This window comes from Dermacentor variabilis, chromosome 7, assembly GCF_050947875.1.
Source record: "Dermacentor variabilis isolate Ectoservices chromosome 7, ASM5094787v1, whole genome shotgun sequence".
Taxonomy (NCBI): domain Eukaryota; kingdom Metazoa; phylum Arthropoda; class Arachnida; order Ixodida; family Ixodidae; genus Dermacentor; species Dermacentor variabilis.
The window spans coordinates 79,216,500-79,240,625 of NC_134574.1; the positions used below are offsets into that span (position 1 = coordinate 79,216,500).

The window sequence follows — 24,126 nt, forward strand, 5'->3', positions numbered from 1 at the left end:
AGCGGAAAGTTGATTTTCTTATATGAACCGCAAATTCAATATGGCCTTGCGGGGCCTCACTGAGGACTTCCTATAATATATGTCGCATAAGATAAATGTGCACCCCAACCAAGCAGCATGCAATCTGACCGGAGATTGCAGAAGCACTCAAATTCGGGTAGTTACAATTAAGCGGACACTTAGAACTTGGCCAGTTACAAACTAGGCGGGTGCCTACTGATGTGCAATATGAATATTCAGAAAGAAGGGGAAATTATGAGGGGAGAAGAAATTCATTTTACCGGTGACAGAAGCATTGGCCTGCGGTTAGCTTTTCTAGCCTGCTAGACAGCGACAGTAGAAATAAAAGAGGAGAGAAAAATGGGGAGAGGTGCAGACCCGTGCAAGGCTTGATTAAGAATTCTGGCAGATTCAACCTTCACAGCCGCGAGTCAAGGCGTGTGCTGTGTAGGGACTCAAGTATTACTGCACAACTTTCCTTGCAGGAGGGTTTTGAAGTCCAGCCAAATTCCAAGCAATAAGATCTTAAGGAAGCTGTCGATTTATCACTTCTGCACAAATGATTAGCCAGCGTCTGCCGTTCGCATTCTTTCTCGTTCAATACTAAGGTGTGTACGCGCGTGGAATAGCAATTACGGTGCCATTTCTTTTTAGTATTATGAATGAGCGTTTCCTTATGTTCTGCGCCTCCGTAGTCACAACGAGCGTTTTATTGGACCGTCATGATATCTCAGACTGGAAATCACTTGTATCTGGGTGGCGCCGTGAGTAAGAGTTGTGAAGATGTTGCTGAAACCCCTTGCCGCTGGTCTCGCACTGCTGGCTGCGTCACTTATGAGTAAGCCTTGTTTTCACTACATTTCACTGGCAGGGCACGCATTGTATATTCATACGGTTGATATGTATACCCGTCATATCGTACAGGATTTCTTGCCATACTGGCAAAGCAGAATTGTCTACCGCAGTGGCCGCAGGTGCAAGAGTTACTGTACCCGCCATGGTGGCTTAGCGGCTTAGGCGTTGTGCTGCTAAGCACGAGGACGCGAGATCGAATCCCGGCCGCCTCGGCCGCATTTCGATGTGGGCGAGATGCAAAAGCGCCAGATTCCCGTTCAGTGGGGGTACATTAAAGATCCCCAGGTGCTCAAATTTAATCCAGAGTCCCCCACTACAGCGTGCCTTATAACCAAGTCGTGCTTTTGGCAGGTGATATTCCAGAATTAATTCGGGTTTTACGTAATACTAAGTGCCACTGTCGCCTTCCCTTATGTTGGTTGCATGAGTGCAGGACGGGGGAAACGGACCGAAACATTTGACGTGTGTTTACTTGCCTGACGGCGGCTTGTCACGCGCGCGGTGCCAGGATACAACCGGGGCCGTACCACATGGGTCGAAAATGTAAACATTTTGGAGCTTGTGATAAGGGCAACCAAAAAGTGCACAATCATCTTGTTGTCGTTGAATTTGAGCATCATTGTCTTCAACGCACACTCACTGTTCTGTTATTTTTCCTCCCTTTTTCTTGCACTGTAATACGTTTGTTACAAACTTATAGAGTTATGTTTTATTGTACTCATATACAGCATTTTGTAGCTAATACGTTTATCTAACTTTTACGCTGTGCACTAGGCTGGTGTTTCTTTGAATTATTATTATTGTTACTAGATTGTATGCACCTGCTTGATTCTATACCCCCTTTACTCAATCCCCACGTAGGGGCTTTGTAAGGCTTTTACAATTAAATAAACAAATAATAAAACAAAGTTGCCATCATTGTCGTTGCGAATTGATAGTACAGCCGTCTTTATCTTCGTACAGCTTCGTTGTCGCTTTTCTTCTCGTAACCATCCCTTATAGAGCCCCTGTTTCGCATGTGAAAACTTAGTGGGCGAAAATCCTACCAAAAAGATTAACAGATCTCTCTAGTACTTCTCGTTGTTACCATCAGAGTTGTGGCGCTGCCGCTATCTCCGTCATGGTGGTCATTGGTGCAGATATCGGTGTATTGCGGTTCGCGTAGAATTCGGGAGCTTGAAATGCTAGTAGAAGCAACTTTAGGGCGGCCTTCGTTTTTATCGTCGTGTAGTCGTGTCATTATCCTCCGTCGCATCTTCGTTGCTTCTGCTACCTCAGCTATGTGCTGCTGGGTCGCACGGTTGATTTGCGCGGCGGCGATGTTGCATCCGTGTACGGCGAGTGCTAGTTTCGGTTTCGAGGGCCATGCGCGCTCCAAACGGTTGCCGGCCATCCTAACTTATGTTTCTGTTTTATTTCTCTCTTTGTGAATTTTAAATCGGGCGAAGCGCGGGAAGTGGTTGTCTTCGTGCGTCCTTCGAGCTCGCCTCCACTCGCCCTTGTCAATTGCTCAGCGATATCACAAGTCGGATCCCGCTTAGTCATGTGCTTCGGCTGTCATCCCAAGATTGAAGATTGGAAAGATGCAGAAGCATGATGAAGCGTTCAACGAACGGAAGACGCAGGAAACCAGGTCAACCAAGCATTAGGCGAATACATGTATAAGAAGGGGGCTCGCATGTGTTGTGCGGCTCTGTGCTGTTCTAACACCGGGAATTACAGTTGTGCCAAATTATTCAGGTTTTCTAATGACAGCGGCTGAGCACAAGCATTTCAATTTATTTTCTGAACAGATATTCATTTTGCATGATTCAGCCAGTTCTGTGCAAGCTTGAGTGGACTGACATAGGAGCAGTGTCGCTCGACCCATTCGTCATGACGGCAGCTCATCTGCTGTCGGTGAAATACTTGTACCGAAGTGCTCGAGTGCGTGTTTGTTTTTATTGCTCAGTTCACTTACTTTAGGCCCAGCGTCGGTGTGTGCAAGTTTTTGAGCACCTGTATCGTAGAGAAGGCGCAAAGTTACTTGTTTTACTGGGAAATGTATTTAATTAGAGCAGTTATACAAGTATAGGATATTCATTGATAATTAAGTACGAACTGGTAATCGCCCTTGAATGAATAGTCGACGACAGGCAAAATATGACGACAGGCAGATTATATCTCCTTGTAAGCGCGATAGAAATATGCTCCCTCATTCGACATGAAGTTTAGATAACGAGAGAAATTATAAGCTATATGTTCATGCAGATACATGTGGCCAGTTTAAAATTATGCGGGTCCTTACTTCTTATACTGTCTATAAATACATGTACACTACATTCTTTCTGTAAACCACAAAATGTGTCGTCGTCCTGACATACGTGATAGCCAAGTTCCGCGTGACCAGCCTGTGATGGTTAATTTTCGCATAAGTTTGTATCTTCAGGAATCTATGTTCGCTCATTATTTACAAATTTTGGTTGGGAATGAACGTTGATTTTGCAGACTGACACTTTCGCACTGGGTAGAGGTCAGTCTCCTTTTCCAGTACGAAATGTGCGAATAAAAACAAAAACGTTCAACATTCACTTGTGTTGAGTTTTGGCTGACTGAGAAATCGGCCAGCGTTAGTTGATGGACTTCAAGACACAACAACAAAATTAAGGATTGATGGAGCAGGAAGTCTTCTTTATATTGTCGCCCACTACGTCTGTGGACTGGTTGAACTGTAGCCCGAAACCTAACCACGAGTTAGTAATTGCAAAGCGGCTACTTTCACCACCTGAGGAAATGTAATATATTATCTGCGAATATTGTAGTTAACGACGGTTTGCTATATGAATATTGTTCATTATAATTGATAGGCACTGGTGCGCACGAGTTATGTCCCAGCGCTTTACAATATGAATAGAAGCTTCAAAGGTAAACGCGGCAGAAAAACAGCATGTCGTAAACACGGCACTCTTCAGCAGGTTCTGCTCCGCGATATGGCCAATGTCGCCACGCGGCCAACGGAACTGCAAGAGAGCACGAACGCAGCCTGCTTGCGTGCGAAGAGGGAAAGGAGGACCTCACCGCAAGCCTCTCCTCCCGCCGGCTGGCCGTGTAACTTCTGACCTCATTTGTGACGTCATGGGGGCGTTGTTTGTGTGTGAATTACTTCCAGTTGGATATCCGGCAACCGCCAGAGGGGGAAACGGTGCTGCCGCCGCGTATCGGCGTGGGACTAAGTGTCTCAAGGGAGCAATAAAGAGTTTCCGCACCCTTATTTATTACACCTAATATTTTGCTGCGTAGCTCGTAAGATTGTCCGAGGGGCAAATTTGAGTGACGCCTCAGTGGTTATCACCACCACGTAGAGTTGCCTTAGAGGCACAAGTTTTAATCGCAGTGGTGCTCGTGAGCTACCTTTTGTGTGTGTGCCTGGGTCGTGAAGCATAGCAGTTATTTCAGAATAATGCTTTGGACATGTTTCAATTTGACATTGCAATAAAAATATTGTAGATGCGAACTCCACATACCAACCGACAGAGATAAGGAAGGACAGAGATATGTGAAAGCAGTGCGCGAAGCATCACAAGGTCATAGCAATCAACGCGCGTAAAATATCACATGAAAAATCAGCAATCAAGTAAAGTCCGCTCATATATTCGGCGTAGTTTGAGTCGTAAGGAAAATGAAGATACCAAGTGATGCTTTCCTCTCCTTTTTTTTCATTGTCAACGGCCGTCTTGCCCCTATGGGATTTTTATCTATACCCTACGTCCAGGAAACAATACGGAGGAATACTGAACATTAGCGCCAACGTTAACAGGGGCCCGATGCCTATCGTAGATCAGACCAAAGTCTTATGACTCCGGTTGCATGCGGAAGGCATAAATCTCGATACCATCAATGGACTAGACAACAGCGCACAGCAAACACTAAGACTAATGAAACGGATTGCCAGTAGACACTACGCCCTGAGGGAGGTCGGCCTAATTTGTTTATTGCAGGCCCTCGTCATCAGCCGTGTCGTCTATGTGGCACCGTGCCTAACATTTAGAGTGCCAGAAAAAAAAAATGCTGACGGAATGAATCATCAGACGAGCGTTCAAACTGATAATTGGCATTCCAGTCACAACACCCAACAACAACCTCTTAGAATCGGGGCTACATAACATGCTTCACGAACTAATCGAGGCGCTCTCCAACGCCCAACACGAAAGACCCGCACAGATTCCCACGCGGCGACACATACTAGGGAAACTAAATATTCACTGCATAGCGCCACACGGCACCAACTCAGCATTCCATTAGAGACGAGGAACAACCTTAAATTCCTCCACTGGCAAAGAGCATGCACCCGGAGCGCCACAAGGAGCGACGAGAGGTAACGGCGCGCCCCATTGAGCGCAAATACCATGATGTAAAGGGCGTGGCCTACGGATACGCAGCGGAGAATATAGAACGCAAAGAGTTGGCCGTGGTAGCGGTAGGCACGGACGGAGAACCCTTAGCGAGTGGAACCGTGCAAATAGACAACCCCGAAGTTGCAGAGGAATTAGCAATAGCATTAGCGGGGGCCTCCATTAGAGCTAGAATTAACATAAATGATTTGAAATGATTCCACAGGCATGCCAAAGTCCTGAGTAAACCGGAACTCATCATTGTAGAGAGTTAAAGAAGCAGTGAAGCTCTACAATGATGAGTTCCGGTTTACTCAGGACTGTGGGATGCCTGTTGAATCTTTTTTTAGAACTTTTGTTTTTTTACATAAAGAATACCTTTGCAAAATGGGGCAGTTCTATGTATGTATAAAAATCGGGAGTTTGCATTCGTTCAAAAGTGGCGCCAGTTTTGAGTGATATTTATCTAAGTCGCGTTAACAGAAAACTACAAAACAATCTTAAGGAATTGGCGGTGCATGCGTAGATGACTACCTGGTGTTTTGTTCTCGCGATAACTACACCAACAAAGCTACGGATATTTCAAAAGTTTTTAGGGAATGTGATCGGGGTCTAGGTTTCACACTTCAGCTTATCCAGAGCAACAAATTAGTTTTTAAATGTGTGCTTAACGTTCCAGGAGGAGCACGTCTCTTGGCATTATTCGCCCAGGGCTAAGAAGCCACTGCTAGAATTTTCTTCTTGTAATTCCAAACTTGTTAAACAGGGAATAGCTCACTCAACTCTTAGCTCTGCCATTACTAAGTCATGTCCACACAATATGCAGCAAAGTTTTTCACAACAGATAGAAAGGCTTGGAAAGGCTAGTTATCCTGTACATTTATTACCACTACCCTGCGAAAAGCTTTTTGAAACTGGGTAAAAAGCCCCGGTAAGAAAAAAGAAAAACAGAAAAAGGAAAGAAGGTTTGCTGCGGTATCCTATGTACATAGATTATTCCATGGTTTACGGAACGTGGCCAATATATTTGACGTCAATACAGTTTTCTCGGCCCCCCGCAAGTTGTCTAACATGTGCCCTATGAGAAATGGGAAACTTGAACAGGGTGGCAAAAAGAAAATGATTGCGGCGTTAGACATGTGTCCCCTTTTGTGCCTTGTAACACTGGTATAGTTTATCAGATTCCACTCAAGTGCGGGAAAACTTACATTGGAAAGAGCGACAGGTGCATTAATATTAGACTAAAAGAACACAAACATTCACTATACAACCTTAATGCATCACATCTTGCGTCGTATTGTTTCAGTTGAGGTTGTAAACCTTTCTTTGAAGACACAAAAATTCTTTCCAAACACAAATGCAAAACTGCACGGAAAATAATCGAGGCATTCCACATAAAAAAAAAAACATTAGGAGACACTTGCGTTAGCTATGCATCTTTGTATCTGTTAGCATGCGAATTTCAGTATCTTCACAATACGTGTAATAATCTGAAGTAGTTTTTTTGTCGTTTCCTTTTTGACTGCCATACCTTCTGATATGTTTAACTGATGTTTTTAACCTCGTCACGTTCTTATGCTGTGGTTTTTGCAATCACCTATATATATATATATGTTCTTTGTTTTAATAAATATTTAGTTGAGAGTTAGCGCTCGTCCTGGCTGCTTCTAGTCTGTGTCCGTGTCACATCGCGCTACCATCGCAGATCATGTTTCGTTTCAGTAAACGTTACTTGCGTCATTTTTTTCCATTGCTGATTCAGCAGCCACTAGCTCCTGCTTTGTAATACGCTGTTTATTAGCCCCATAGGTTGGTACTGGCTGAACGAAATTGATATTTTTTATTGTGACGCATCAACACAAGCTCGATACTTTAGTTTCTTCGTGTGATCGCCTGAGTATTAGCAAAATCTGACTGATTGCGTAGTGCGAGGAAGCACAACTCTGTGACAGGTAATTAAATAGCTTACCACATAACACTTGCATATATAACGTCTACCAATGGCTATCTCCAACTCACAGGGACTCCTCAATGAAATAGCGCATGACATTGAATCACTTCTTTGACCTGAGTTGTTGTTTTTCATACCTAACGTATTTTCAAGCTCTCTTGTGAAATATGTGGTGCCCTCCAGCCTGTAGAGATGATATATTTGAATTAACTTAGATATGATGTGCAGATGCGCCTTCACATACACAATAGAATGGTCAATTTTATTGCGTACAATGCGTGCTTTGTCGTTTATGTAAAGCCAGGCCGATAACGTTTATTTGTTCTTTTCAGTGTCCCATAGCTTTTTATTCGTTTTGGCCAATTGAATACATCGTTGCTTTAGACTGCTTGCGCGGATAATACTACTTGAATAATGCAACTATTTGTTTCCTCATTATTTCATTGTGCGTCCGTAAGATCAGTTCCTTCACTTCAATGTCCCAATGATAGGCAACTTACGCTTCTGCAGGACAAGGAGAATCTTTACTCCTACAAATATACTGTGACGGTATTTGTGTGCTTGGGTGGATGTCGCAAGAATGTCCTCCGTATGCACTTTTGACTGGCGTATATCTGGAGAAACCGACGTGTGCTATAACTATAGCCCGACTAGTAGTGTTCAAGCAATATGATATGGATGGATGGATGGATGGATGGATGGATGGATGGATGGATGGATGGATGGATGGATGGATGGATGGATGGAAGGATGGATGGATGGATGGATGGATGGATGGATGGACGGACGGACGGACGGACGGATGGATGGATGGACGGACGGACGGGCGGTCCGACGGAAGCTATGAGCGTTCCCTTTGAAACGGAGCGGTTGGTTGCGCCACGCAGCTCTTGTTAATACTTTGCCTAATACCACACCTATCTTTAGAAGAAAGAAACACAAAGAATCCCCAGCATTAAACTTTCTGAATCATTGCTGCAAACTTAGTTTTGGTTGCATTCCGTTGTTTGTGGTCTCCCCGCTTTTCTTCCACGGACTCCCAATCGCCTCTTACTGTTCAATATACTAGTCAGTTATATATTCAAAATGCCAAGCGCCTTCTATTGACTTTCAGCAAAGTGCCGTGGCCCTTATCACCGAAAGAACTGCAAAAAAAGCGCTCGCTCGACGACATAACTACACGCAGAGCTGCTTTTTTCGCCCTTGTTCTGTGGAGCCCTATCAATGCTATTAACTGCGTTATGCCAAACAGGAGGTTTGTGAGGTTGCCGGTAAAAAGCTAGGTTTATTTTTACGCCAAGAGGCAAAACAAAGTCAACGAATAGAATGAAATCTGAAATCTAAACACTAGCCAGCGCAGACGACGTTTTCGATCTCGATCCCATCGTTCGTGTTCGCTTATGGCAGCCGCGTCTTCAATCGCCCCGCTCCTAATAATTTGTTGTTTTTTCTCCTCGTCAGCTTCCTTTAAATTAGTGCTTAAGGACAACGCTTGCTTTCGTACAAATAATTGTTTAGAATGCGAACTCCTGTTAAGCCTATGCTCCCGCAACTATTGTTTGATTCGGCATGTGTAGGTGCTTCTGTTTTATATAGAACGCAGTCAGAGATTTTTAACACATTTAGCATTCTTGTGGTTCAAATAATTTTGTAAACGAACTAAAACACCTCAGCTTTTGGCGAGGCACACACTTTGCTCCCAATATTTTCCAGACGAAGTAAAAAGTTTAAGCCCGTTCCGCCCTGCAAAGGTGGATGTCCAGCGGAGTTGTAAACGTCGTGGTAAGAAGACTTGTAGTAAAGACTTTATTGTATCCCTCATTGCCACTTAGTAACGACGGTCATAACGACTTTCTAGTCACTATGACATACACTGACCGGCATACTCGCAACTGCTGGTACACTCTTTGATAATGTAAAATTGATGCATGTGCGCCGCTGGGTGGTCGGCTGGGCTGAACTGGTGTTGCATCGCAAGCGAAATGTCCCAAACACGAAACGTGTAAACCATTCCCTTTTCGGTCCCGACACATCCACATTGAAATCACCGACAACGACAAGATGGGTAGTGTAAGCGCAAGTAACCACGCAAAGTGAGTAGTCACGAACCCTTCGACATCGCATTTCGACATCATTTCGCCATCAAAAGCACTTTTGAGTCTCCACTGCGTTTTGCGATTCGCATCGTCCCCTCCGGCCTACCGCTTACGGTCGGCCTCTCGGCTACGATGCTTGGCAGTGTTTGCCGCGCGCCGCCGTCGTACTCTCGTCAAAGTTCGCGCCGTTGCACTCTGTAAGCGAGCTTTTATTCGGGAGTCCTAACCACGCGTCGCCTCACCACCGCTACTCATGCTAAACGCTAACCAACTATGATTCTCAGAGGCAACCGATGACAGCTTTTGACATGCTCTTCTGCATGTTGCGTGCGTGGTTCCAAAGAATGTAAGCGCTGTTCACTTTACTGAGTGCTTGTAGACTCTGCCTTACGGGGTTGTGAGGCATCACATTTTTTGCTTGCTTACGGAGGTATTCGGGCTTATGCGAGTATGAGCAATTGATAATGAAAGTTTGAAAGCGAAAGCCCTAAGTGGCTCACACCTTAGATGGCCCTGAAAAAAATGCATCGTCCGATCCAATGGCACAATACCTATTGCCATACCAATGGCTCATGGCTTCGTGAGCAAGTAAAAATGCAATGGCTCATACTCCTGTAAGGCAGAGGCTGCATGCGCTCGGCAAAGTGAAGCGAGCGGTGCATACATGCATTGAAATTACCTATACGACACACAGAACAACATACGTTTCAATCCCCTGCTGAGAGGATGAAACGTAATGTCTAAGGGAAACGTCGTGGCACGACTCTGGCTCCACTAAACTAGCGCACGAAAACGCTGTCATAAAGGAGCCGAAGAAGCCGAAATTCGAAAGGACTAGCGCGACGATTCGAGACGGCGCATTAATAAGTGTGCAGCGGGCTTTCACCTTCATGTGTTAAAGGAGTGTAACATGCTGCTGAACTTGGTTGCGGACATGACAATTCCATGTAACCCTAGCCATCTAAAGCTCCACTGTAAATTGAAAGGTACTTCTGCGAAGACAGCGTTGTGCTCACAAGAAGTTTATATTGAAGTTGAAGTTGAAGTTCATTCAATATAGTAAAAATACACAGGAAATAATGTACAGGACCACTGAATCCCTAGCTTAAGGCTAGTTGGGATCCATGATAATTATTGGTTACAATCATAACGGCAATACGACAAAGTACAAATAAATCATATATACATAAATATTAATTTTTAAACACAAGGCAGGGTACGTGTAATAGCTACAAGGATCTTGTATGTAGTAACCATACACTGCAAGTGAAAAAGAAAAACGGATGTGTACGCCAGCGAGATGAAAATCCTATGCAGATAATAGTAGTGAGTGATAATGGGACTTCACTGATATAGAAAAAAAAATATTGCTTGTTTTACTCTGGTCACCACCCGGTGCTTGCGTGGGTGGTTACGGAAACTTGACGTCAGGAGATTGGAATAAAACACATTAGAAAAGTTTTACGTTATAGAGCCCCTTTTCACAGGGATGTTAGTGCTAATGCTTTTAGCATTGAATTTGCATTGAAGCTATGTAGCAACATAGCTTACCGCCACTGCCGAAATGCGTCACGTATCTTGCGTGTATGCAGCCTGGCTCCTCACTCGTTTCTCTTTTCTTCATATCCGTGACATCCGGTGGTGCCACCGTGCAGTCCGCGTATGGTGCCTGTGTGAATATGTGTTCAGAGAATAATGTCGCGAGTTCTGTTGTCCCCAAAACCACAAAAATATCAGGAATTTTTTTTCGCTGAAGACCGGCATATACTCACCGGCACGTATCTAGCGATTCAAACGGGCGTCAGCGAGGTTCACTGAGGAACGACTCATAACCAGTAGCAAATACCATAAGTTCAAGTTAACGCCGGAAAGGTGCACCGAAGGGTAGCGCATATGGTGTTACACATGCCCAGTTACCGAAACTGACGTCTAATAGGTGCATTCCAGTTGGTACATATCCATTCGCACATTGTTGCTAGTTGCAAAGTTGTCATCAGAGAGGTTAACTCATGGAGGAAAGAAACCGTAAGACAGTATGTGTTGGAAAAAGTGGGGCGGAAGTAACGTACTCGCGAGACAAGCTGACTTTGTAGTGTAACGTCTATGCTTGACAATACTCAAATATTCACGTCGCGTGTCTTCGTCGTCTTCTTGAACGTGCCACGGAAAAGCACAGGAGCGCGTCTGCTTCACTAAAGCTGTTGTAGAAGTTTCATAGGCTTTGTTCTGAGGCGCTCGGCAGCACACACTTCCGGGGGATCGTAGCAATGCAACTTCAAAGCTCGCGCCTATCTGCTCCTGCAAGCTGATTGGAAGCGCAAAGGGAGATCGCAGACCAACAAGGCTGCACTTCCGGCTTCAAGAACGTGACGTCAGGGCCTCTCCCATTTTGCTTCTTTTCTCCGTGGTTTAACTGAAGAGCGGCAAATATCCATTGCGACATGCCCAGTCACCCAAATTGTTCCGATAGTTCCGTCAGTGTAGCAGCCGAAAGCGCTACCCATTACACCACGGACTACCCAGTGAACCTAGGGGCGTACTGCAGTCTGTCAGCCGCTCCAAGTGACTTGACCACTTATTGCGATTTACGGATTATTATTGGGATGGGTGTCTGAGTGACGACAAAGTCAACGACAACGGCATGGTTGCCGAAGTTGGTTGCAGATCTTCGTAAACATGGAAGAAATTTAGCTGCTTTGGCCTTGTTCTCCTTTGGGGATTCAGCACTAGGTTTCACACACAACGATGTGTTTATTGCTATGTGAGACTACACTTAATCTGTAAAACTGTTGCCATGCTTATTACAGTTTTCCTTGCAATCGCCATCATGTTAAACAGCAATCACTCAAACGAATTTGCTGCTTAAACGGAATAAGAACCTGTGAACTGGTTCGTCTCATACCCGGGTTGTGCAAAAGAAATTTTGTGAACTGCAACCAAAATCTTCTCAACTCACTGCAAACAGAAGCGCACGAGAAATCTCTAATAAGGTATTTTTGCACAATATTTGGCCGTGACAATTTATTAGAGAAGTTGCACTATCTAAAGTATATTCTTTGCCATACCTGTCTTCAAGACCGCCAGCCTTCAAGGCAGCCAAGAGACAAACGGACATATAATTGATATACCTTTATGCATAGCACGTACACTCGAAAAATAGTTGCGCCCTTCAGGGTGTATATTTGACACACAACAATAATCGCCATCTGTCTCGCTTGCGTTTCCTTTCTTGAGAACGCCGTGGTCATTATTTTCCTGCACTTTAAAAAAATTTTACACTCTTTGGATCGTATTTTGTCGCCAAACAATAATCGTCATCTGCGATGCCCGTATTTCCTTGCTTTAACGCTGCGAGCCCTGCACTTCATTGTCATGAACGGCTTGCGCGTTATCAACTTGACACAGCTTCTCGACAGGAAAGTAGCGAGCGCCGAGTTTTCAAGAGAGGAAACTCAAACAAGGCACACGACAATTCTTGTTTGGGGACAAGACCCAAAGGGTGTAAACTTTTTTTAGAGTTTGTAGAGAATACTCTGGATGGATGGAAGTAACTTTATTTTGAATCCGGCAAGTTTGACGACCCGGACTCAGGTCTCCCATGAGGGAACTTCGAGGCCTTGCCTCGTCGCCGCCTCTCGGGCTTGCTGGACAGCCCGCTCTTGTGTCTTGAGGTTGGAGCTGCGCAGAGCGGCGGTCCACTTCGACGCAAGACCCTCCGGAGCTACTGCCATTGTAGCTGATAACACGCATGCCACTCGTGACTTGGAAGTACCGGGAGCGCATCATTAAAGAAAGGAACTGCGGGCAAGACACATGACGATTATTGCTGTGTGGCAAATATACATCCCAAACGGTGCAACTATTTTTAGAATGTACATCCGTGAGCAAAAGTGCGGAGACCACGGGGTCGCCTAAAAATCTAAGTTTCTCTGTAACTAACATGCATAAACCTAAATTGTCGAGTACACTGGTAAGTTCACAATGCCAAGTATGGACTGCAGTTGTGAATTTCAAGTTGCTTTCAAAGGCACATATAAAAATCGCCTTTATTGGGCAATCCTTAGACCGTGTACTTTTTCTCACGGGTGTACATAAATGGAGAACCTTGCGGACTTTCAACTCACGCCATAGAAGAATAAAATTAAGAGAACCGAAATTACAGACATCTTCCCGGGCACTGTTCTACAGATGTTCGACTCCATCTGCGCGACCTAGCGTTGTTGTGCCACTGACTGGAGAAGTCAGATCTATATTTTTGTTTTGATACAGCGCGAACGCCTTCTTGAAACCGAAACCAGCGAAGCCAAATGAATCCACTACTTGTATACCGCACCCAGAAATACAAGACAAACTAGCTACTACTTTCATTTGTTTATGCTTAACATGTGTAAAATGGCTAATAGGGTCTCTGACATATAGTGCCGTATCTCTGCACATCTCTTGTACTCAAAGGAACTCATATTGCTAAAAACATATTTCACCGGCTCCTTGATGTCTAGTTTAACGAGTTCGTTCAGTATTTCACAATTCCTTCCAGCGTCAACAAATCAGGGATCACTATTTTATTTGTTTTTTGTGTAATGATCTCGTAATCTGGTTCGAATTATCTGATGAATAATAATCTTGTCCCATAAGTTGACTTTGACTTTGACTTGACTTTATTGAAATTTGGACAATATACAGTTCTCCGGGTGAAGAGGGCTAAAGGTGACACACGTGGTCACCTGACTAGGCCCTAGACACCCTGAATTCACGCAGGCACAGTTACGACATGGTAAGTTTCGAAGTACAATTCTTTTTTACAGGAAGAATATAACAATTCACATACAGCAATATACATGCACTGTACATTCAAATCAGTCTACTTAGGAGCGTATAATACCTACAGACATGTTCACTTGACCAAGAAAAAACAATAAAACAATAAAAACAATAAAACAATAACAATAAAAAATATGTTCACATGACAAATATGTTCACTTGACAAAAAAGAACGAATGAAAAAAATTCAACTGGTTTATACATGATTTAAGAAAGATCTCTTTGCCTGATTTCGGAAAGCAGGCAAAGAGGAACAGTTTTCCGGGAAGTCAATCAGAGCAGGATAAAGGTTTAACACATTAGGAATTTACCAATTTAACACTTGCGTACCGTAATTCGTCCTGCATTTAAACTTGATGAAGTTGGTTCTCCTAAACTCGTAGTGGGATTCATGTTTGGTATACCTCAAAGAGAAGAGTTGTGGATCAATTTTGAAATCTGAATATGCAAGCTCTGATAGTCGCAGTTTATATAGTGATTCAATGTCCAGGATGCGATGTCCATATTGTCAATCCACTCGAATTTCGTGGGACTTGGCAAATCCCCCACCGTGAGCATGTATATGCTGAAGAATCGCCCTCATTTTCATTATCACTATCGGTTCACCGCCAGCACATCATGACCAATGATGCAGCCTTACCGATTATCTGAACCGTACGCTCATTGAAATTCGTGCTGTATACATCTCTGATGTTTATGGAGACTGAAAGACTGCATTGAATTTCGTTACGTTCGGCTATAATTATCCTCAAAACGGCACAGCCATCTACTACCCTTTTTGCCTTTGGTCTGGCTGTGGGCCAGTCCTCAATATCTTGCTTCCTTCTGATGCGGCCACAAGTACTTAATGCAGAAGTGACGCTCTCGTGCGCACTGACGTTGTGCGAAGGACTACCGGTAATGGAGTGTTCGTGCTACTGAAGAAGCCAATTAGGACCGTCAACACATCGATGAGAACTTCGTACGTGGATCCCTTGTGCTGCTCCAAAATACCTAGTCGTCGTGTTGGCCTGTGCTGAAAGCTCTCTTCTTGCTTTGACTCACGAACGCGCATAGTAAAGGACATTGAACAGTCAACTCTTGTCAGCGCAAAAACGTGTATGTTTCCCATTTGACTTCTGCAGGTACGTGCTGGGCCCAGCTAAAGCCCGGCTGTAAAGCGGATACTCTGCGGGCTTGCGGTGATGACTTCTTGCCCTATGGAAAGACCACTCACTTGGAAGTTTCGGGGGCGCCATTCGCGAAGAATTGCGAGTGAGTATGCAAGTATCTAGTCACTTACACGCGCTAGTTAGTATGGTTCAGTGAACACGTGATACTTGTTAGCGATCAAGATTCCTGAGGTAGAATAATGGGTAGTTTTCATGTTGTCCTATCTTTAGCCATGCCATTATTTAATGCATATTGCAAGTACGAAGCCACACCAATAAACTGAGGCTCGAAGGTTAGCACAATTCCAATCATTGACTAAATTATTATTATATAATGAGTTGAATGGCCTCAGGATAACATAAACGGACAAATGAGGTGTGACAGCATCTCATTTCATCAGCATAGCCCCGTCTGACATCTCCAAAGCAAAAAGTTCCCCAAGCTGTTCCGTCAGAGCCCATCTATTGGGCAACCATGTTCCAATTCTAATTTCTCCTAAGAAATCATTCAGCGGTGGCAGCCGAAAATGGCGGCATTGAAGAGGTCTATACTCAAACTCACTAGTTCCTTGCATCACTGTGGAAGCGACACTATAAGCCAAAAGGCACTTACGAGAGCAAATTAGTTAGTCCTTTGAGGGTCTAACTACGCTGCCACGACCACTAGTCTCTTTAGGGAGGAATGACAAGGGGATGAACTATTGGTCTCCTTGCAGTTAGTCTCTTGGACATGAACCTTCAGGACCTCCAGTTACATCCTGAAGGATGAAATATTAGTCTTCCGAATTGCCCCATCAGGACTAACTGTTGGTTGTTGCAGTTACTCTCCGAGGAGCAACTGCTTAACATTCCAGTTACTCCGCAGTGGATGAACTGTTCAACCCTCCATATCTCTCGTTACTCCTTATGAGGTTAAATGTTTATCTCGGACAAGTTTTTCACACGCTTGACACACGACTTAAGCTGCTTGGCTGAGCGCTGCTTGGGTAATTGCAATGCGAAATGTGGACAAAATTGCAACAAAGGAACACATTTTATTCACTGCAACAACATGTGTGCCACAAGCACTAGTGCAGTTGGCCGCACATCGCTGTGAGCACAAACCATGCTGCATATTAAATCAAATTTTACCTTGTCTTCGGCGGAAAAACAACGTCAAATGCCCAGTACATGTAACTATGCGTGGCCAGGGCAGAAATATTGCTATCTTTGTCGATTGCAGACAACTCAAGCAGCACATGGATTGCTGTTGCTTCCAGAAGGGTAGTAACTTCGAATGTTACTGTAGGCACCAGGTGAGGCATCCGGGTGCTGCGAAGAAAACATATTAAGGGGTTTTACATTCCGAAACCAAGATATGATTATAACGGAAACGGTAGTGACGGACTTCGGTTTGATAAACCACCTGGAGTTCTTTAACTACCTCTGCTGATGCAAAAACAGTTGAGTGAAACCTTTCCATTCTCTGTGGGCTCTGTCATGCAGCCCACAGAATGTTTGTAGGACTCAATCTTATTTATACGCTTCGATACAGTACAAAAAGGTGAATGCCAATTGAACAGATATCCAATCTGTAAAACTCAGCAGGACGTCATTGACTAGTTACGCTGGCTTGCAAAAATGATAACACTCTTTACCCAATTTCACAAACTGTGTACAGCATTAGGAAAGACACAGCCTTCGGCAAGAAATAAAAGACTAAGTGCAAACTTGAAAACTAATTGGAAGACACGCTCTCAATAATATCCTCGGAGTCACTGGTTTCCGAGGACATGCCTGTTCAACCTTTTGAGTGCCAAAAGGTGCAGCTTTTGCAATGCTGCCAGCATTAGGTGAAACAAAGATTGGACCCTAGCTGACAGAAGCAGAAATTAAAGAAATAGATTTACATACCAATCATCATGTAAGAAAATTAAAGTGGAAGTTTTTACCTGTGTCAGCACACTGCAACACCCAAATCTCTGAAATATTGCTTTAAACCATGATGAAAATATCACATATCTAGCCACTACACAAGATTATTTGTATTGCGCTGCATGAGAAATGTTACCATAAGGGAGGAGAGCCAGTTTGGAAGGAGGCACAATGCAAACGTGCTGGCAGGTGCGCATATATTAATTATTTTCCTTTACAGCAAGTGTGTGCCCAAGTAAGCCTTAAAGTAGCACATTCCAGCCTTTTCCTGGAATTATGAGGTTCAGGACAGCTGCATGTACAATTGACATTCACAAAGCACGCGTTGGGGCCTTAAGTATATAAGTCACGTTGAAGTCCGACCGAGTCGGAGATCACTCCATCTTGTAAATTGTCCCCTCGTCAGATTTGGGCATGCTGAACATACAAACACGAATCAGACGATGACGATCATGTCTTTAAGGTATAAAACTATCGCCCGCCGCAAAAACATGGGAACCGAAATTCCGCACGTCCATCTTCTCTGATGAACCACTGACGCAAGCCAGCACAATGACGTCGCATGCATGGTCCTTTCATATGCGATGAATGCAACCCACTGCACGAAGATTTGTACGAGTAGAGCAAATAACTCGGGAATTCGTCTACAGCGCAGCAAACACAAACTCTCCATTTAGAACTACCGGCACAGAAAGCAAAAAGAAAAGAAAAGAAAAGCACCGCTTGTGCACCTCGTACAGATGGTAAAGCAGCGAAGCTGAAATGTGCGGCCCGGTGTTCATGTTCATGTCAGCGTTGTTGCTTCCCTGTCTTGCGGGCCCGAACAGCCGGATCCTCATGCCGACGTCTTCGCTGGGCGTCGGCGGCATAACGTTACCGCTTTTGCTCCGCTTCGCGAACTAGCTCGGCCGCACGAGCCGCAGGATGGGCCCGGCATTATTCCCGGTGGGCGCGACCACAAATGTTTGTGGTCTTCCCATGGGTTGTCAGTCTGCAAAGCGAATCCCGCCGTCCGCGCAGAGCGGAGGGATTCGCTCGAGGGTGGCGTGCACTCGTCACCAACGTCGTTGCGAGGGTTACTAAGGCAACCGTGGCCGCCAGCGAGTCTCGGGCCGGCTGACGAGACGAGACAGAGACGGCAAATGGCGGCCCTCTTGGTTGTTTTGCTGGCGAGTGCCGGTGAAAGACGATGGCGCGAAGCATTCGGCATGGGCGAGGAAGAGCTTTCAGAGGCACTTCACGCTCTCGAAAGACACAGTGCGATGGCTTTGCGAAGAGCTGGAAGAATCTCTCGGACAACAAAGATTTACTGGCGCTGACACGGTGACAAAGGTGCTGCGCGCGCAGCTTTCTTTTCTTTTTTTGTGCCCCTGGAAGGTTTCAGCAGTGCGTTGGGAATGAAAAAGGGATTGAGCTGTCGCAGTCAGTCAGTGGCATCATTACAGCCGTCGCCGAGGCCATCACGGTTGTAGGTAAAGAAAAAAAAAACGTGGGTGGGATTCTTCCCCACAGCCTGAGCGAAAGTCGCAGTTAAGGAAGGGATTCCTTGACCATGGCAAGATTCCCGAAGTTCTGCGATGTGTGGACGGAAATATAATAGAGATTTAGAGTACGATTTAGAAAATGTCCGTCCCGGCAGAACAGGATCCTGTTGGAGCAGCAAACGGCATTGAGCCTTCCGGCAGAATGCCGCTCGTTGATTGGTCTTCCTCGCGCCGCCACATTCCACTCTATCCCTAAGTGACATAACAGCCAGGGCAAACCGATTCTTAAGAGAACTGTTGCGCAATGGGCCCCACCTTTAGAGAAGGAAAACTGTACCTTTCACAGTGGTACAAAAATAACCAGCGGAAGCTCATGGAACTTACGTAGGTGGACGCCAGACGGCGTTGCTCAACCAGAAAGCAGGATATGCAGTTTCTTATTTAGCAAAATTCAATATGGCCGCTTTTCACCGGTAGTGTGCGCTGGTACGCGCCGTGCTTCCCCTGCCGGCTATACGGCAAGCCTCAATGTCTTGGCTACCGCGTAGCTGGTGTGCATGGAGGCCAATAGGCTTCTACTGACGCCGATACAAACATGTCATAAGTGAGTGAACAGAACGGGCGACTTTACTGGCCGAAGACAAGCTGTTCACCTTCTCGTACAAGAACAGAAATAAAATTTGCATGTCGGGATACGCTGGAATAATTAACGCGACAACCAGCAGTGCAAAGACATTGGACAGAACGTCCCACCTGTTATAACCGACCCTTGCCGATGAAAATGAGCAACTTGCATTGCGAAGCAATCGGCTGACGCAGGCATCTGCTGCCGCAGCCAACACAGCGACATGGACTACCCGCTACTTGAGCGTTCAACTTCTTTCCGACCGGCACCTTTCTTTTTGTTTTTTCGGGGGACGCTATTGTGTAGCTCGCACTTTGTGCCCCACTTTTTCTCAATATGTGCATTGTCCATTTCGTGGGCACCACCTTTCGCAACCACTTTTGAAGACCTTTCCACCCACGTTGCTATCAACTTTATGCACTTCAAAACATGTAAGCACGTATGCGGGGGCCCTATAACGTAAAACTATTCCAATACGCACTTATTCTAGCCTCCTGACGTCAAATATGCTTAAACACCGACGCAAGCATCGGGCGGTGACCCGCAGGGTTGTCTGAAGAGACCAATCAAACGCCCTCCTCATTTAGAAACGCCTTCCACATGTAGAAACACGGCTGCCTCTTACTTTTCAATGGAAACATACTCACTTACTGCAGTCAACAAAAATCTAATTATTCTAATTTAGGTAATTGGGCTGCTGACAGCGATAATAATCGTCTCACTTAGTTTCCCCCTGGCCACATAACTTATTTGCACAGGTGTTCTTCGCGTGCCTCCCAGTGCCTAATTTTGAGAAAACCACAAATCTTAATTTTGAACACCCTGTAGACCATAATCCAAAAGTGAAACATATGCACTCCAAAAGTGTCAGTGTGGGTTGGTCATTGGGGGTAGACAGTTGCGATCGGCACACAGACGGAAGTACATGGCTTGCGGCCCACTGCCATTCACGTGCCTTAAGGTTCTAAGTTTCAAGCGCTCAAGATTACTGACAATATAAGCGAGACTGACTTGCTGTAGATTTACATGGGAAACTGAATCCACAAGTACCTTAAGCCGTTTTACCTCCTGCAGATATTGTCGAACTCTTTTTCTGGATAGTGGCCATGTCACTATGCTGTTGCTTAATTATATGGATATTGTATCGAAGCAGTCACGGCATCACGATATCCCCATGATGTGATATCGCTCGCGCCGACTACGCTCTACAGCTCGCACGCGCCCGCCTATCAGTGTCACAAGAGAACCAGAAGCGTCGATGTGACCTCTGTTACAGTGAAGTGCACATAACGCCGGGCGCTTTAGTGCTGCTATGGTTACTTTCCCGTTGAGTAAGCCTTTGCGAGAAACGCTTCTCTTGTTACAAAGACTCATGTCGCGTAACTCATCATGTCAGTTAAGTCACCTACGAAATCGTTTCAGCTAACCCCGCAATGTCCTCTGCTCCGGACGCCAGTGACAGTGTCCTCGTCGCCAGGCTCAAGCCCTACAACTCTCTGCTTGCCACCGATATCTGTCGGCACCTGGACGGCGTTTTCGCCGCCAGGGTGGTTCTATTACGATACAGCAGGCGCTTAAGAGACATGACGTAAAGGAAGATGAAGATGGGCATCTGGATTTGGCACGAGCTGGTTTCCATCTTGGTCTTTGGCGGCGCGGCTCTTGTAAATTCACAGTAATTAGTTCCTTTGTTTGTGTCTCTCTGCAGCTAGCATTGTATATTAAACTCTAGCTGAATAATAGGTTCGCCACCAATCAATAATCATATGCAGCAGTAGAGCATGCCGCTGAATGGTTTTTCGTTTCCTTCCGAAGTGCTGCCTACATCTTACTCGGCAAATGAAGAACTCGCCAACTAACGTGTTCTTTTGTAAACGAAAAGATAACTTTAGCGGGGCACTGAAGAGCACTTTAATTGATTCCTAATTACGGTGGGATGGCGGGCAACGTTTGGGCGGATGCACAAAAATTTGAGCACAAACGCGTTGGTGCAGTGAGCATTTGCGCTTTGCAGATTTGATCTACAAGCACTGCTCTCTTCTGCTATAGATACGGAGCGCCCGCAGGTGGCGCTGAGTAATTTGAGACTATTTGGAGGACTAATTATTTCTCAGATGAGCTGAAAATCAGATCTGCTTTTCGCCACGATCAAGATGGCGCCATGACACCTTACTGCACAGAGTCAAACTTGGGGCAGCATTCACTCTCCAGGAAGCGCACAAACCCACACACAAAAATCTATGGTGACTGGCATCCGAGACATTGCAGACAATTTGGCGTGTTCTCCGTGTATGCCCTTATTGCTGGCTACAACGTCAGCGCGTTCAATAGATATTTGATGGCTTAACCTGAGGTGAGAGTGCGCCAGTGTCCGATCGCAAAGGCGGTCCGAATCCTGTGTGCGAGAAAAGTATTGAGCTTAAACCAATCGCACCGGCTTCCATGCCACCACCCCTTTCTAGGGTAAACTGAAATAGTGTGAACGGTTGCATAGTGAGCGTAAATTCAGAAGCATGATTACATCATCGGCTTCACTTCTTCTTCGACCGCGAGCCACGTATATTAGGTTTTCCCTTAGTGAGTTTATCTCGCAGCTTCAGACCCACTACTTTCCAGATGTTCACCCTTAAAATTTGCTGCAAGGAATAAAAATATTCCAATGTGTTTGCTGCGGCAACGCATAACGTGAGCTATCCGTGAAAGCAACGAGTAAAACATCGGTGCCCGTCCCTGGCAAAGAAAACGACAATTAGAAAATACAATGGGTAAATTTTAAGGTTCATTGAGTTCAGCAGTCATCGTCACTCCACTCTGATAGTCATAGGCTTGAATAATTATTCTTCTTTACCGCGCAATTTTAAGACAGGTATGCGGCCTCTACTGAACCCCTAAATGTTTACGCACTTCGCGGTGTACTTTGTCCCACAAATAATATTCGCCGTCCATCTTGCTTCCATTTCTTTTCTTGAAAAGCCTTCGCTTGCTACTCTCCTGCCAATAAATCTATGCCGCGCTGATAACACGCATGCGATTCCTCACAGGAAAAGGGCGGGCGCAGAGTTTAAAATAAAGGAAAGGCAGACAAGGCAGCTGATGGTTTTTGTTTAGAGAGAAAATAAGCCCCAAATGGTGGAAACGTTTCTCAGAATGAAGCATGCTGAACCGTTGTATTCAAGTCTTAATAAGTTAACAAGAACGGCGCTCTTCATTTATTTATGCAGTTAAATATAGAATATATGACAGTGTTTTATCCAGGCTATATAATAATATGGTACACTCTCATACAAGTAACATGCCATGCCAGAAAGGCTAACAAGAAGCTCGTTTGTTGTTATGCTCTTTCCTTTTTTTATTTCTTTGAGGCTATACATACGGCAGCTTGAGTGCAACAAGCAGTTTGCGAGGGAGTGTATTCAAGGCATCCCGAGGGCTGCGGCACTGCTGGCCCTAGAGGCATTCCAGGACAACGTTGACGCCACCTGCACTGTCGGTTCTAAACCATACGAAGGTAATGAAGTATTTTGATGTGTTATCATAAAGATGGGGTGGGGCTTCTAGTCAGAGCTTTCGAATAACGCACATAGCATCACCGAATGGCAGCAGTCTCGTCACGTGTGTGTGACACACAAGTTCACGTCTAGACGGAACGCAGGTTAGCAGAGACTAAATCACCCGCAAAAGCTATCTTCTTTCTGATGTCATTTACCAGTCATTTAACTGACGCCATTGAAAAAAAAAAAACTTTCATTGAGGACGCCCATTCAAGGTGATCTCGTCTGAAGCGCACTGGTGTTTCGTGTCATTCTTACGGGTACCCCGTTTTGGGTATAATCCGCATTTATGCTGCAGCAAGTACAGCACATAACAAATTGCATTCTGAAGTGGTGCACTCGCGGGTACTACGCACGCTATTCACGACCTATATATATTTATATATATATATATATATATATATATATATATATATATATATATATATATATATTATGGCTAGTTTTCCTCTGTATAGATATATCGATTTGCTTTACAAAAGTTGTGATCACGCTAGAAGAGACATTTCGTTTAACATACATGTTGGCTAGCGTATTTTATAGATAACAGAGATTCAGGAAACTACACTGTTGTGCATACACTTTGCATGTGCTCATGAAGAAAGAAAAATTCACTTTTATTGGTATACATTATTTGTAAAAATGCGTTCGGGGAACCTGTGAATATGCGCCAAAATGCCAATGAAAACAAATATAATTATACCAGTGCCAATGTATAGGCGTGTAAGTTGCCGGTTAGCAAATAGTGGGGACGCAAAGCTAGCATTCACGCAAGACTTAAAGTAAAACTATTGTGAGAAAGTTGATAGGCGAAAGGTTCATACATATTGATGCTAGACAACCTACAAAATCTGGCCCTCTAGAAGACGTATTACAAGAGGTGTTGTAAATGCACATTTCGAAATAGCACATACGAATTATTTGGGGGGGGATATAAGTAGCGCATGTACACGCCGAATAAAGAAGTCGCAGGTTCGCCCGAAAGTCGAGGCATCGGTTGCGATAGCAACTTAGTAGACCACAATAATAATTAAAGATTGTAGTTTTATCGGCCGTGCAAAATTTTAAGCATACGCTCACTAACTTAATAGGCATGGTGCCACGCATGCACATGCAAACGTGACCATACATCGTTCGATGACCGCGCACACTCACTGTCAAAACGCTGGAATGAGAACGAGCGGCAGCAGCAGCGAGCGAATTGTCCTTTGTGCAGCCTCTCGCTTCCACGCGAACTAAGCGGCAAGAACACAGCGAACACGAAAGTATCAGCACTCGGCGCACTCTGTCCACATCGGAGATCGCTTT

At 44.9% G+C, this 24,126-nt stretch overlaps 1 protein-coding gene across 1 annotated transcript in view; it reads left to right on the plus strand.

Moving 5' to 3' along the window:
• Positions 1-731: 731 nt before the first annotated feature.
• The window catches only part of LOC142587554 (uncharacterized), a 28,279-nt gene continuing 4,884 nt past the window's right edge, over positions 732-24,126 (plus strand). The window contains exons 1-3 of the mRNA XM_075698659.1: positions 732-838; positions 15,218-15,347; positions 22,630-22,775. Coding sequence (XP_075554774.1) covers positions 784-838; positions 15,218-15,347; positions 22,630-22,775 — 331 coding nt within the window. The 5' untranslated portion in view covers positions 732-783. The remainder of the gene's footprint in view (positions 839-15,217; positions 15,348-22,629; positions 22,776-24,126) is intronic.